The sequence below is a fragment of the Bos mutus genome, chromosome 11, assembly GCF_027580195.1.
Source record: "Bos mutus isolate GX-2022 chromosome 11, NWIPB_WYAK_1.1, whole genome shotgun sequence".
NCBI classification, from domain to species: Eukaryota; Metazoa; Chordata; class Mammalia; order Artiodactyla; family Bovidae; genus Bos; species Bos mutus.
This window is the reverse complement of record NC_091627.1, coordinates 11292948-11306720: the sequence shown is the minus strand read 5'-3', so window position 1 is coordinate 11306720 and position 13773 is coordinate 11292948. Positions and strand designations below refer to the sequence as shown.

Here is a 13773-nt window from a genome sequence, read left to right as displayed (position 1 = left end):
TTTTAAAGGTCTAAAACATGCATTTGCTGTAGAGCAGTTAGTTAATAAACTTATTTTTTACCGTCTGAGCCACCAGGGAAATCCTTAATTAAATATATCTGACATTTAATAAGTTATCCATAACTTATCAGCTCCTTTGAAAAGCAAAGCTAGGTTGCTACAGTCATCACATCCACTTGCTGAAATTTCATGGAAGTAAAAAGTTTTGCTCAATGAACAGAATGCTAACAGAGAAACAGAGAAAAAAGATTCAGTCTCTCTCCACATTTTTACCAACTGCATTCCAGGACTCAAGTTTTATTAAAAAAATAGAAAAGTATTTCAATATTCTACTTTTCACATGTGTAACAGCAAAAATGCTTCAAGAAATGTCTAACTAGTCAAAAAACTAAAGAATATAAGGCCCCAAAGTGCAAACAAAACTTACTGCCAGTTTTGAATAATGTTTTGGCAGCCAAATGTTCTTCCTCTCCCAGCAACTGCCCTCAAAACCTGTTTTTTCCCTTAAATGTTAAATATTTTATACAAGCTTAAAGGTTGCTTTCCATTTATGTGCGTGTATGTGTGCCAACTCACTTCAGTTGTGTCAAACTCTTTGAGACCCTATGGACTATAGCCTGCAAGGCTCCTCCGTTCATGGGACTCTCCAGGCAAGAGTATTAGAGTGGGTTGCCATGCCTGCCTCCAAGGGCTCTTCCCATCCCAGGGACCGAACCTGCGTCTTTTATGTCTCCTGCGTTGGCAGGCAGGTTCTTTACCACTAACACCCCCTGGGAAGCCCTATTACAAAATATAGGTTGTATTCCCACTGCTCTGTATTAATACATCCTGAGCCTACCTTATACCCAAAAGTTTGTACCCCACACACACTGGAGATGGGAATACCAGACCACCTGACCTGCCTCTTGAGAAACCTGTATGCAGGTCAGGAAGCAACAGTTAGAACTGGACATGGAAAAACAGACTGGTTCCAAATAGGAAAAGGAGTACGTCAAGGCTGTATATTGTCACCCTGCTTATTTAACTTCTATGCAGAGTACATCATGAGAAACGCTGGGCTGGAGGAAGCACAAGCTGGAATCAAAATTGTCAGGAGAAATATCAATAACCTCAGATATGCAGATGACACCACCCTTATGGCAGAAAGTGAAGAAGAACTAAAGAGCCTCTTGATGAAAGTGAAAGAGGAGAGTGAAAAAGTTGGCTTAAAGCTCAACATTCAGAAAACGAAGATCATGGCAGCCGGTCCCATCACTTCATGGCAAATAGATGGGGAAACAGTGGAAACAGTGGCTGACTTTATTTTTCTGGGCTCCAAAATCACTGCAGATGGTGACTGCAGCCATGAAATTAAAAGATGCTTACTCCTTGGAAGGAAAGTTACAACCAACCTAGACAGCATATTAAAAAGCAGAGACATTACTTTATCAACAAAGGTCCATCTAGTCAAGGCTATGGTTTTTCCAGTAGTCATGTACAGATGTGAGAGTTAGACTATAAAGAAAGCTGAGTGCCGAAGAATTGATGTTTTTGAACTGTGGTGTTGGAGAAGACTCTTGAGAGTCCCTTGGATTGCAAGGAGATCCAACGAGTCCATTCTAAAGGAGATCAGTCCTGGGTATTCATTGGAAGGACTGATGTTGAAACTGAAACTCCAATACTTTGGCCACCTGATGTGAAGAACTGACTCATTTGAAAGACCCTGATGCTGGGAAAGATTGGGGCCAGGAGGAGAAGGGGGCAACAGAGGATGAGATGGTCGGATGGCATCACCAACTCAATGGACATGGGTTTTGGTGGACTCCGGGAGTTGGTGATAGACAGGGAGGCCTGGCGTGCTGTGATTCATGGGGTTGCAAAGAGTCGGACATGACTGAGTGACTGAACTGAACTGAACACACTGGTAACCACTAATTTGTTATCCGTAACTGTGAGTCTGCTTCTTCTTGTATTTTTTAGATAAGTGATATCATATAGTATTTCTTAGTCTGACTTATCTCACTTAGCATAATGCCCTCAAGTCCAATCATGTTGCTGCAAATGGCAAAATTTCGTTCCCTTTTATGGCTGAGTAGTATTCCATTGTGTTTATCAAAAACTCTAAGTGAGGAATTTTCCTGGTAGTCCAGTGGTTAAGAGTCTACACTTCCACTGCAGGGGGCAAGCGCTCAATTCCTGGTCAAAGAACTAAGATCCCACATGCTGTGTGGCCAAAAAATATATAAATAAATAAAAATTAAAACTCTGATAATGTTAATATCTGTTAAATAACATTAAAATTATTTCTCCCTCTTTGTAGCTGAAAAGGGGGAGCTGCAATTCAGGTAAGGAATTATGTCTGATTCACCTGTGTTCCCAGGGCTCAATGAATGTTGGCTACATAAATTATAATTTTAAATACAGAGATAAGAAAATGAATCACTGTTACATCCTCTCAAGTACAAGGCAGAGAGACTGAAGACTCCAAAGTTAAACAGGACAACGATATGCATGTTAATAATATTCCCAACGGTATTACCTCACCAAGTATGGCCATGGCAATCATCTTGGCAACTATTTATCTCCTAAAATACATGAAAGAAAATAAGACTAACATGATTATCCTTCCTTTCCTAATAATGACTTAATCTGTTTGCTCACTCAGAAGCCATCCCTTCTTCCCAACAAAACAACTGTTTAAAAAAAAAAACACCTCTCTTAGGGGAAAAAGCTTCAAATTCTGCAGGGGGGCCCTTACTAATCATTTTTATTAGCTCAGTAATTGGATATGAGCACAGCAGCTGGATGCAGGAGAAAACTCAGTAGCTTGTCTCACTGGTTGTACAGAATTTTCCAATTTCCAAAGGTTCCTCCCCTGATTGCTCCCTACTGAATGGAGGCACTCCCTGAGGACTTTTCTGACTAGAATATAAACAGCACCAGCCATAGCCTCACCCAAGAATCCTCTCCTTTCTAATCTCCCTAAATTCACTACTATTTAAAACTCATTTCAATGTCAAGGCATGTTAAGCATGTGTTGGGCACTGTGACAGAGGTTCTCTTATTCAATTCCTGTAACAACCCTGTGGAGATTGGTATTACCATCCACTGTTGTACATATGAGGAAATGGAGGCTCACAGAGGTCAAGTGACTTGGCCAAGTGACAGAGCAGGCTGCTGAGGTTCTTAACCCAACACTGGGAAGTCTGTAGCAAACCAATGGACGCAGTCAAGTTTTTATGAGCCATCTGGGCAGCACAGGACAAGCCCTTACCATTCAGGCCAAGGGATCTGCTCAGAGGCCATGGAAGCAACAGCAGGTTTTTTGTTCTTTAGTTTTTTGTTTTTGTTTTGGTTTGGTTTCAACGGCTAAAAATCTTATACGAATTCTGATTGGCCCCAACGACAATTCACCAAGGCCCACCAGTCAGTTGACTCCTGACCTTCCATGCTTCTCATCCTAATTAATGCAAGGTCCTTGGATCACAGTGTGAGCATCAAGACCCTGTTAGAGTTAGCAATGACCTTTACATCTATCAGGCTTTTCAAAATATGTAAAACAGCTGTGCATTGAGAACACCCCCAAACCCTCAACCTTGAAATATGAGTAGATGCATTTTTCCTAATTATGGTGTTTTTAACCAAGTCTTTGAGACATGACTTTTAATGTAACTAAAAAATATCTGAGAAACAGCTTGTTTTTCAAATGCCTAAGCAAACCACTGAGGCATGCAAAAAGAAGATTCTTATAAAGGGACTAATTTTCTTGGCTTAGAGAGACTCAGTAGCAGAGGACACAAAAAGAATGATCTGAAAAAAATTGGGGGGAAGGGAGAATGTTTGGCTTTCATACTTGTGCCTCTGATATCCTTTTGTTCTCCCACCTCATTGTATTAAGGATGCTAAATCAAACATGATTGCAGTGATGTTTGTGTGTGAAAATGACAAAAGCGATGGCCTAAAATCCCAACCTCATCTTGAACCCTGAAGACTTTTATGGCTTTTCCTTCACTAGGCCCTCCCCCTAAAGCACATTAAAGACCACATTGTTCAAAGGGTCATGGTAGGTTTCATACCCCATTTTAATACAAAGTAAATGTAACTGAACTTCCAGATTTTGTTAGTAATATTTGTATTTCTCTGGAAAATACCCATTAAAAGAATTGATCCCTTCTGCGATTCAGAATTACAATGCATCAGAAAGGCAAAAACAATGTTTTTGTGATGATTAAAATTTTCTTTTCATATATCATTTCCCCCAGAAAAGGTGTACAGGTTAGAGATGTGTTAAAAACACCCGAATGATCTTTTGAAGTGTTGATATATTCTCTCAAGCCTCAAAACTGTCCAGGAGAATATGTCAGGTCTCAATTAAAGAAGCATAAAATAAATTAAACTTGGGGCTCTTTTCAATACAGGTCTTCTCTCTCCCCTTACTGCATTTGTGTATCTGCAAGTCACATTATGGACCCCCAGTTAGCTTATGTATTTATTCCTGGGAGATTTTTAACTGGAAGAAGGACATTAGAAGTTCTTTATGATTCCATTTTCCACAGTCGTTACCATCAGTTGTCAACAATAATTTGGGAGTTTAGCAGAAGAGAAGCAGCAAAGACTCCATTACTCTTTCCAACTGCCATAAAGAATTTGCATCATAAAAATACCTACTGAATTACTGTCTTGGTCCTCTGAAAAAGGATACAGTAAAACAGGAATGTTACAGTTGGGCCTGAAAAATGGGAATTCGAAAAATGAAAATGTGGGCTGAAGTAAAAGAACAAACTTGGTAGTGCTTTTAAAATCATAACTTCATTGGCAGAATTTGCTCACTTTCCCAAGTATTTCAGGTATTTCTGTTTAACATTCATATAATGTGCATTAGGATGTAGCATATCACAACTTCAGTGTATTTTAAAATAAGACCTATGATTTTAGTAGATTTCGTGCCTACAAATCTGGTTTAAATGATCTCAAAATAACACTTAAGAGCATCTGTTTAGCTCAGTTGAAGTTTCAAGAGCCAATACCAGCTGTTGGGGAGGGGAGCAGGATTCCACACATGTGTTATTCAAATCCTAGCCAAATTTTTTTAAAATTCTTTTATGATGTCTCCAATATCAAGAAGGTAAAACAAACGTTAGAATAAAAAAGAAAAAAAGAGAGAGAAAAAAAGACTACTTACTCAAAGCTTTGATGCACGTGACTAAGACCAAAATGATCACCCTCTCCAATTCAATACAGTATTAGCATACGGACAAAAGGCATTTAAAAATCAATTTGGAGTTATTTCTAGTGGGGGTTGCCTGATCCCAGCAAGTTGAGGAATGAGAATATTCCCAACATTAAAAGGGCACTCAAGTACTTTTCCTCTTTTAAACAGCAATCTTATTTTCACAGGGAATTCATTCAGTGGCATTGTTTTGGTTTTAGGTGTCTGTCTTGCCAGGCAGGGGCCGTGCAAAAGGGCTACATCTATCTTGAAGTGTGCACAATGGCCTCTCTGCGGCTTGCTCTCTGTTATTGATCCTTACAGATGCTCCAAGGCCCTTCCCCCACCCACCTTTCTCCAAATCCCAACCCCCCATTCTGAAAGATAGCTTAAGAAATAAGACTTCCTGCCTAGCGACTGGCAGGGCTGAAAGACCAGATTGTATGACTCCACAGATCAGGCCTGCCACAGTGAAAGCTTGAATAGAGTTAACCCTCTGTGAACTAAAACAAAACATTTGTATGCCCAGCTGTGACAAAGGTTAATTTAAATGGACAAGGGCCCAATATCTAAAACCAGGCAATGCTTTTTTTACAGTAGCATTTTCACTGATTTCTTTTTGCTTTTTAAGCTTTCAAAGACCTCCTTCAGTAGGGTTAATTCATTATACCTTATTAGAATTTTGTATGGATGATTCAGGTGACATTTTAAAAATTCACTTGTTTTATAAAAGTTCTTGTTTTAGTACCATAGTTATTTTCTGCCAATGAACAGCTAAGAAAAATTGAAGTTTCAATATTTAATTAAGAACTGAGGGAGAACTTTCTGTTCAAACATTTTTTCTCTTTCAGAATGGGTGGACTACATACTGCTAACAGATTCAAACTGGTAGAAAAATATCCAAATCCTTCAGACCTATTCCCTCCAAACTCATATAACTATTGCTCTGGTATCTCTACTTACCCCTAAGCTACTCCAAGGATTGAAAGCAAATCTTCGTAAACTACTCCCTTCTGGAAAAGCTAGTATATCCAGATTAGTTTAACAAAGAATTTCTGTGCCTACTGGGGGAAAGAGAGGAAGTTGTTCAAGATAAAAAATATCAGATCATGCATGTAATTGATAATTTCTGTAAACTTTATTGTTTCCTCCAACTTATAATAAAAACCAATGAAGCAATGCTGGTAAAGTGTTGGGGGAGAATTTATAAGGGAGCATTACAATAAAGTATTACTATAAAGAAGAATTTTGCTGTGAGATAAGTTCCCATTTCTCCAGAGTGGGCATCCTCAGAGTAAGAATTAAACTGCAAAGCTGCCTATGGCAGATGTTAGGCATGCTGCAAGGGGGTGGGAAGCTTTGCTAAGAAAGCATTTCATAGATGAATGTCATTCCTAGAAATATACCAGTGCCTCAAAGAATCTGAAACTCTTTTGGCTATAACTCAGTAATGCATATGAGAAACCAAACTTTTGGTAAAGTCTTAGGCTCTGTATAAACACAGCGAACAAATACAGCAAATCTTTAATACTAAGATTCATTTTCTAGCTGTTTCTTTAGCTGTCTATGTCTTTTCTGGCTCAAATAATAAAGTTTTGGCACACTGGGGTTTCTCACACAAGAGCCTATTCCAAACATACAAATTCAACACTACTTGCTATTAATGAGAGACAGCAAGAGGGATTGAGAGAGAGAGCGAGAATATATCCATTTTAAAATCAGTCCACTTAAAAAGAAATTAGCAATGGCTTAGTCTTATACCGTAAAGTATCTAAGTTCCCCCAAAGGAAATGAGGTTGCCTTATCAAGGCCTCAAGACCCCAATACTATCTATAATTAACAGTACTAAATAAGGCTTTGGCAGATGGTGAACTGGATTAGGGAATTTAAAATATAAACAAAGTCTGTCAAGAAGTAAACAGAACAATTTTTTTAAATGTAAACTTTACCTAAGAACTGTGATGTAAAATGAAGTTAAGATTTTTTTCAAGTTACTTAATTTCAATCCATTTTTTCTTTCCTTTCTTCTGCTCATTAAAAAAAAAAAAACATCAATCACAATAACCAATTTAGTACAGTTCTCTCTTGTTTTTCTCTTATTTCAAAACATTCACAGTCAGTTGCTATTTACATAAAACTTGTTGGCTGAATTCTGCCAAGACACACACAAAAAAGAACTGAACTGCCTCTCTCTTCCCTCAAGGCTACTATCTGCTCTAAACCTTCAAAGAAAATTTCTAAACCTTAGATTTGAGCTCAGACGGAAACAGTCCGCTCCCTTACCTTCCCATGTCTCCATTTCATGCTTCTCGGAGTCTGTTGGGAAGTTCTATTGCAGCCATGAAGAAAAGGAGATTACAAGACAAGTCCAGCCTGATGACCACTCTTCCGACACTTGGCCAATTTCTCTCTCTTAGCCCGAACTACAACAGTCATCCTCACAGGTCAGTTTACAAGCCAGTCATGTGATTAGAAAGTTCAGGCGCTAAGGTCACAACGTGTACGGAGTTCGTTTATTACCAAAGGTTATCTAAGTGGAACTGATAGACTTATTTTCTTTAGTTAACAATACTGCCTACCATGTCTCTGAAAACTATTATGGAAACATTTAGTAGGAAATACTCCTCCCGTCTTTTTTAAAGCTGAGATTCTTAACTTAAAAGGCAGTACTCTAGAAGGACTTTGTTTTCATTTAAAAGAGTTCCAGTATGTAGGGTTTTTTTTTTTTTTTTTTAATTTTATTTTATTTTTAAACTTTACATAATTGTATTAGTTTTGCCAAATATCAAAATGAATCCGCCACATAGGGGTTTTTTTATCCTTTCTTTTAAGAGCTATTTTATGTTATATTCTTTTGTAATTTGAATTAAAAGTTTAGAGTTAGAACCTTTGGGAGAAGAAAAAGAAAAACAAAGACTCCGTGTTACGCATGTGTTGGGAGGGGTAGGAGTGGCATCCCCTGCTTTTTGTCATTATAATAAACAATGACATGGCAAATTCTTCTGAGAAAATTAAAATGTGAAGCTCTGAGTTATTTGCAGGGTTCACTTTAACTCCGGCCCTTAACTTTCATGCTGTGGCTATACACACTAGTTTGAAATAATGTGGAGAGAGGGAACTAGGTCTGCAAAATCCTTTTGGAAAGTAAAGGTTAGAAATTTCATCCCCCATTCCTAGTCAAGAGTGTAAATCTTGAAAGTAAGCTTCTTGCTTCATTCCTGTAAAACTCCTAAGACATTAAGCAATCATTATGCTATGCCTCCTTGATTTGTGAACCATACCAGTAACACATGGCAGAGCACATCATACCAGGTGTGTGGATAGTTGCTCAAACACTGCCACAGATCTGCAGAGGCTGGCAAATCAGAGCCATATGCTAATGACACATGATGTCAAACATTCAGCTATCCATTCAGATATTAGAACACAACATCAGGGCAAGTTCCACTGAGAAGGTGGGATGATCAAAGAGAGACCAGTTGCCAGGGATAAATGCTTTTTTTTTTTTTTTTTTTAAACTTACAATATTGTATTAGTTTTGCCAAATATCGAAATGAATCCACCACAGGTATACCCGCGTTCCCCATCCTGAACCCTCCTCCCTCCTCCCTCCCCTCCCCTCCCTCTAGGTCGTCCCAGTGCACCAACCCCAAGCATCCAGTACCACGCATCGAACCTGGACTGGCGACTCGTTTCATACATGATATTATACATGTTTCAATGCTATTCTCCCAAATCTCCCCACCCTCAAATGCTTTTTAACTTTGCAGTGTTTCATCCTATAATCTCCCAGCCTTGGAAATAACTTAAAGGCTAGGCACAGTTTATAGCAGTATTCCATAAAAAAGGAGACTTTTTTGGGGGTGGGAGTGGAATATGTCACTGGCAAATATTGCTACCACTATCACTAGAGGGATTTCCCAACCAAGAGAGAGAACACTAAGTCACCCTACAGTGTAGGGCCTAAAGGGAAAGTGACCAATGATTTAGAGGAGAAAACGTTATAATTTGTCTGCCTAAAAATAAATTTTCTGCCACTGCCATCATGCACCTCAGTCCAACAGAAACACATCAACCAGCTTTCCCATTCCTATTCTCACTCAAACAAGAGATTAAGTGTAGTGAATCTCTGCTTTACTGCAACAACCTTTGGAGGAAAATATAAAATGGGGAGCTATTGGTTAACCTACTAATATCAGGACTGAAGCAGCATTCTTGATTTTAAAGGGTGTGAAAGTTAGTCACTCAGTCATGTCTGAATCTTAGCCACCCCATGGATTGTAGCCCACCAGGTTCCTCTGTCCATGAAATGCTCCAGGCAAGAACACTGGAATGGGTTGCCATTTCCTTCTCCAGGGGATCTTCCTGACCCAGGGACTGAACGCGGTAGTGGGTCTCAGTAATAATCCTTGATGAACAAATCTTTAACATAGTTTAAGGCAGGTAAGTTTTATCTTTAGATACAGAGTCATATTTCTTCAATATCTTCAGTCCCACAAGTTTTTTGAGAGCCCTTTTTAAGTTCTACTGGGAGGAAAAGGCAGAGAATATGCACATGCACCTTAGTCACCATGCAAATGCAAAAGACAAACCTTAAATCTAAACTCGAGCTCCCAAGATTGTTAAAACAACTATAGTCAAGAAAAATCATTTAAATAGATTAAAAGGATTCATGGAATTTATCAGTGGGAAGGAGAGAAAAGAGTAAGAAATCAGCAACATTTTCTACTTGCTAATACTAGCTTTGTAATGTAGAAAAAAATTCTACATCCAACCAACACCTGCAATATTTGCATTCTGCATATCTAACAGAATTCAAAAGCTGAATTCAAATTATGAACAGCAGAACCTCAGTTAACCTTGCAAGAAACTGGTTCAATTTCATTTTAAAGATGGGGAAACTGAGGCCCAGGAAAAGGAAAAAAGCAAGTCATCAGACCACTTGAGAAGAAATCCAAATATCCTAGGTCCCTCATTTCCTCCATAATGCCACGTATCTTGGAAAGAAAACAACAAAGCCTCTTTTTAGATGCCACTATTCAACATTATTTTCATGTTTGTTTATTCAAATGGCAACTTTCAAAGAAGATGGCAGATTTCTAAGCTGAAGGGGGTAATCAAGATGTATTATGTTCAGTCCTTCAAAGTAAAACAAAAGATAGCAATTCTAGTGACTACACAATCACTGGAATCATCTCAGCCTTATTTGCCTTCAAGAAGTTTCAATGATAGTCTGATGCAAAGTGAAAGCCATGTAAGTACTGATAGAGAGGGACTAGTTAGAATATCTCTATCCATTTCAGAAAAACAGAATTATGCAGAAAATATATTAATTTCTTTTTAAACTTGAAAAACCACACAAAAAAACAAAAGCCCAAGGTCTCTAGTTTTCATCTGTCAGATGCTTGATTGCAGACATTTCTTATGGCAAGGACAGGAGTTTAATTCAACTAAACATGAATAATGAAACACAGCCAAATGAAGACCATACTAACTGAGACTAACAAGCAAAGCTCTCAAGTTCAGGAAAACAACAGGAGTAACCAAGAACATACTTAAATATGATTTCTACTTTTGCCATCTATTCCTGGAGTTTGAAAGAGGAGTCCATAGTTCAGGGGAAAAAAAAAAACAAAAAATAATCCAGAGCCACAAACTAAAAATATTTTAGAAACTAAGGACTAAGGGTTTTCATCCAATCCTACAAACATTCATTGAGTGTCTCCTATGAACTAGGCACTATGCTGACTGAACTGACAGAAATGAATGTTATGAGATTCTTACCTTAGATCTATGTATCAGGGAAATGGATGAAAGAAAATTGATTAGATTGGAGTGGTATGCCACAGAGAGGGAGCTGAACCTTGGTGTTCAACATGTAGACAGGCAGGAAAGGTATTTCAGGACTTGAAGGAAAAAGAATCACAAAAGACTTTTTAATGCTTATGATACAAAATCAGGAACTAAACCTATATGAAGAAGAGTAACATGAATGGCTAGAAAAAAAGACTGCAGGGTGTAAGAATAATCTTGGACTTCCCAGGTGGTCCAGTGGTTAATAATCTGCCTGTCAATGCAGAGGACATGGGTTTGATCCCTGGTCCAGAAAGATTCCACATGCCTCAGGACAACTAAACCCATGTGGCCACAACTACTGAGCCTGAGTGCCTAGAGCCTGTGCTCCACAACACGAGAAGCCATCGCAGTGAGAAGCCCACGCACTGCACCTAGAGAGGAGCCCTCCCTCGCTGCCACTAGAGAAAGTCTACAAGAAGCAAAGAAGCCCTGGTAATATTTTTTAAAAAATCAAGGGCAATTTTAAAAAAAGAACAGCCTTATAAGTATAAGCAAATGCAATGTATGCATCTCGTAAGTACTTTGTGATTTGAACAAATCGATTGTAAAAAGACATTTTTGAAACAATCAAGTAAATTTAAATGAGTCGAGTTTTTAATTAGATCAGTTTTCCACCCACAAACTGAAGACCGGGAAAGAGTGAGCCCTCCTTTAAAAAATTCTCTCCAGTCAGGATCTTGTACATAAATTTTTAAAGTATCATAGATCATAGTATGACTAAATCAGTCCCTTTGAAAAAAAAAAAGAAAAGAAACAGATATACAACATATAAGCATAAACACAGCCAACTATTCTGTCTCTTGAGAAGCCTAAACTAGTTGCGACTTATTCAACCCATATGGAACCTCTGCCTACCTTCTTCATAATTAAGCCTAGAGTTTAATGCAAATAAAATACTGCAGCTCTGAATATAGCAACAACTCAAACTGCTGTTAAGCAACATGTACAAATGAAGTAAAAAAGATCACAGAGGTAAAAAGCAAGACTTAGGGGCTGGGCAAATGGCCAGACAGCCTTTCTTCTTTGGTACCCCTAAAAAGGAAGACCACTTGAAACCCAGTAGTTTCTGGATAGACTCTGGCCTAGGCCCTGACTTCAAGTTGTTGTTTCATTTGTCTATCCATGTATTTGTCTGACTGGATGAAAAAAAATGGTCAGATGACACAGGAAGAGTTTTCTGCCTACGAGTAACTCACTTCTGTGTAAGTGAGGACTGTGGACAAAGGTATGCAAGATAAAAACTGCAGCATGAGCTGTGACTAGTCAACGGCTCCCAGGCTCCCTGTAACATAAAAATCCACAATCCCAATGCCCTTTACCATCTAGCCCCTGCTGATCTCTCCAGCTTCATTTACTACTACTTCCTACAAATACCCATCACTCCTGCCATACTAAGCCACTTGTAGTGCAAATATGCTAAGCTATAACATTTGCCTGGAATAACTCCCCTTGCTACTTTCTTATAGCTTCCACTAGCAATAACTCATCTTTCTGGACTCAATTTAAATATCAGCGCCACTGTGAGGTATTCTAACACTCCATCCTCCTAGCCCTCAAATCAGACAGTCAAACCACACTCTGTTGCCATGCTGCCTGGATCCCTGGGGCTTCCCTGGTGGCTCACAGGATAAAGCGTTTCTGCCTGCAATGCCAGAGACCTGGGTTCGATCCCCGGGTCAGGAAGATCCCCTGGAGAAGGAAATGGCAACCCACTCCAGTACTCTTGCCTGGAAAATCCCATGGATGGAGGAGCCTGGTAGGCTACAGTCCATGGGATTGCAAAGAGTCGCACATGACTGGATCCCTAAAATATATCATGGTAATACAAACTACCTACTGTTTTTACTTCACAGTTCTATGGGGTTGGCCAAGAAGTTTGTTCAGATTTTTCTGTAAGATGTTTCAGAAAAACACGAACTTCTTGGCCAACTCAGTATCTTCATTATTAGTCTGAATATAACCCCAAAGAGTAAAGCTTTGGTAATTTCAGAGCACAGTCTTGCATTTAGCATGTATCACATAGCAGGCAATTAGAAGGCTTTTGGTATGTATATTGTGTAGGTGAGCAGGTGGCGTGCAGCTTTTTTTGTTGTTGTTTTTAATTAAACTTAAGAGTGCATTCACAGTCTACTTTCATTTTCACATTTTCTACCTCTTCCATCTTTCTTCAAAGGAGCTTTTTTTTTTCCCCCTAAACAAACTCCATTTCAAAGTCCTTATGTGTCAGGCCTTTTGTTTTAAATATGTTTTCTCATTTGTAAACTTGACACCTTATCTTCCAATAAAGAAGATCCAGCACTGGTAAGAAAAGATTTCTGGCCAATATGTCCTATTTACTGAGTTCCTGTATTAGTATGGAAGGATATGTTGCTAATGATCTTCTGATTAACATGTGTAATATATATATGTATCTCCTAGATTCCAAGCTATATAAAGGCAGGGACTGTGCCCCTTATTCTTGTTCACCATTGTATACCCAGTGCGTGACACAAAGCAGGTGCTCAATGAATATTTTGTTGATTAGAGAAAGGAAGGAAAGGAGTCGCTTCAGAAAGCAGGAACATGGGAGAGGGAAATAAAATCCTTCAGGAATACAAATATTCACAATAGATTGCCCTAGGCTATTCCTGCAAAGCCAAAACCAGTTCACCCAGCCTCAATTCCAACTCCAGTAAATTCTACCCATACACAGAGCTCTCCTCTAATTGAGGGACTGGTTGTAATAAATC

General features: G+C 38.7%; 1 protein-coding gene across 3 annotated transcripts in view; it reads right to left on the bottom strand.

The window, feature by feature from the left end:
• Window positions 1–13773, bottom strand: part of NR6A1 (nuclear receptor subfamily 6 group A member 1) — a 226543-nt gene that overhangs the window by 60401 nt on the left and 152369 nt on the right. The window contains exon 1 of one of the 3 annotated variants that reach the window (XM_070379008.1): window positions 7472–7606. The exons of the other annotated variants lie outside the window; for them this stretch is intronic. Coding sequence (XP_070235109.1) covers window positions 7472–7487 — 16 coding nt within the window. The 5' untranslated portion in view covers window positions 7488–7606. Of the gene's footprint in view, window positions 1–7471; window positions 7607–13773 lie in introns of those variants that run through there. 3 annotated transcript variants of the gene reach the window in all.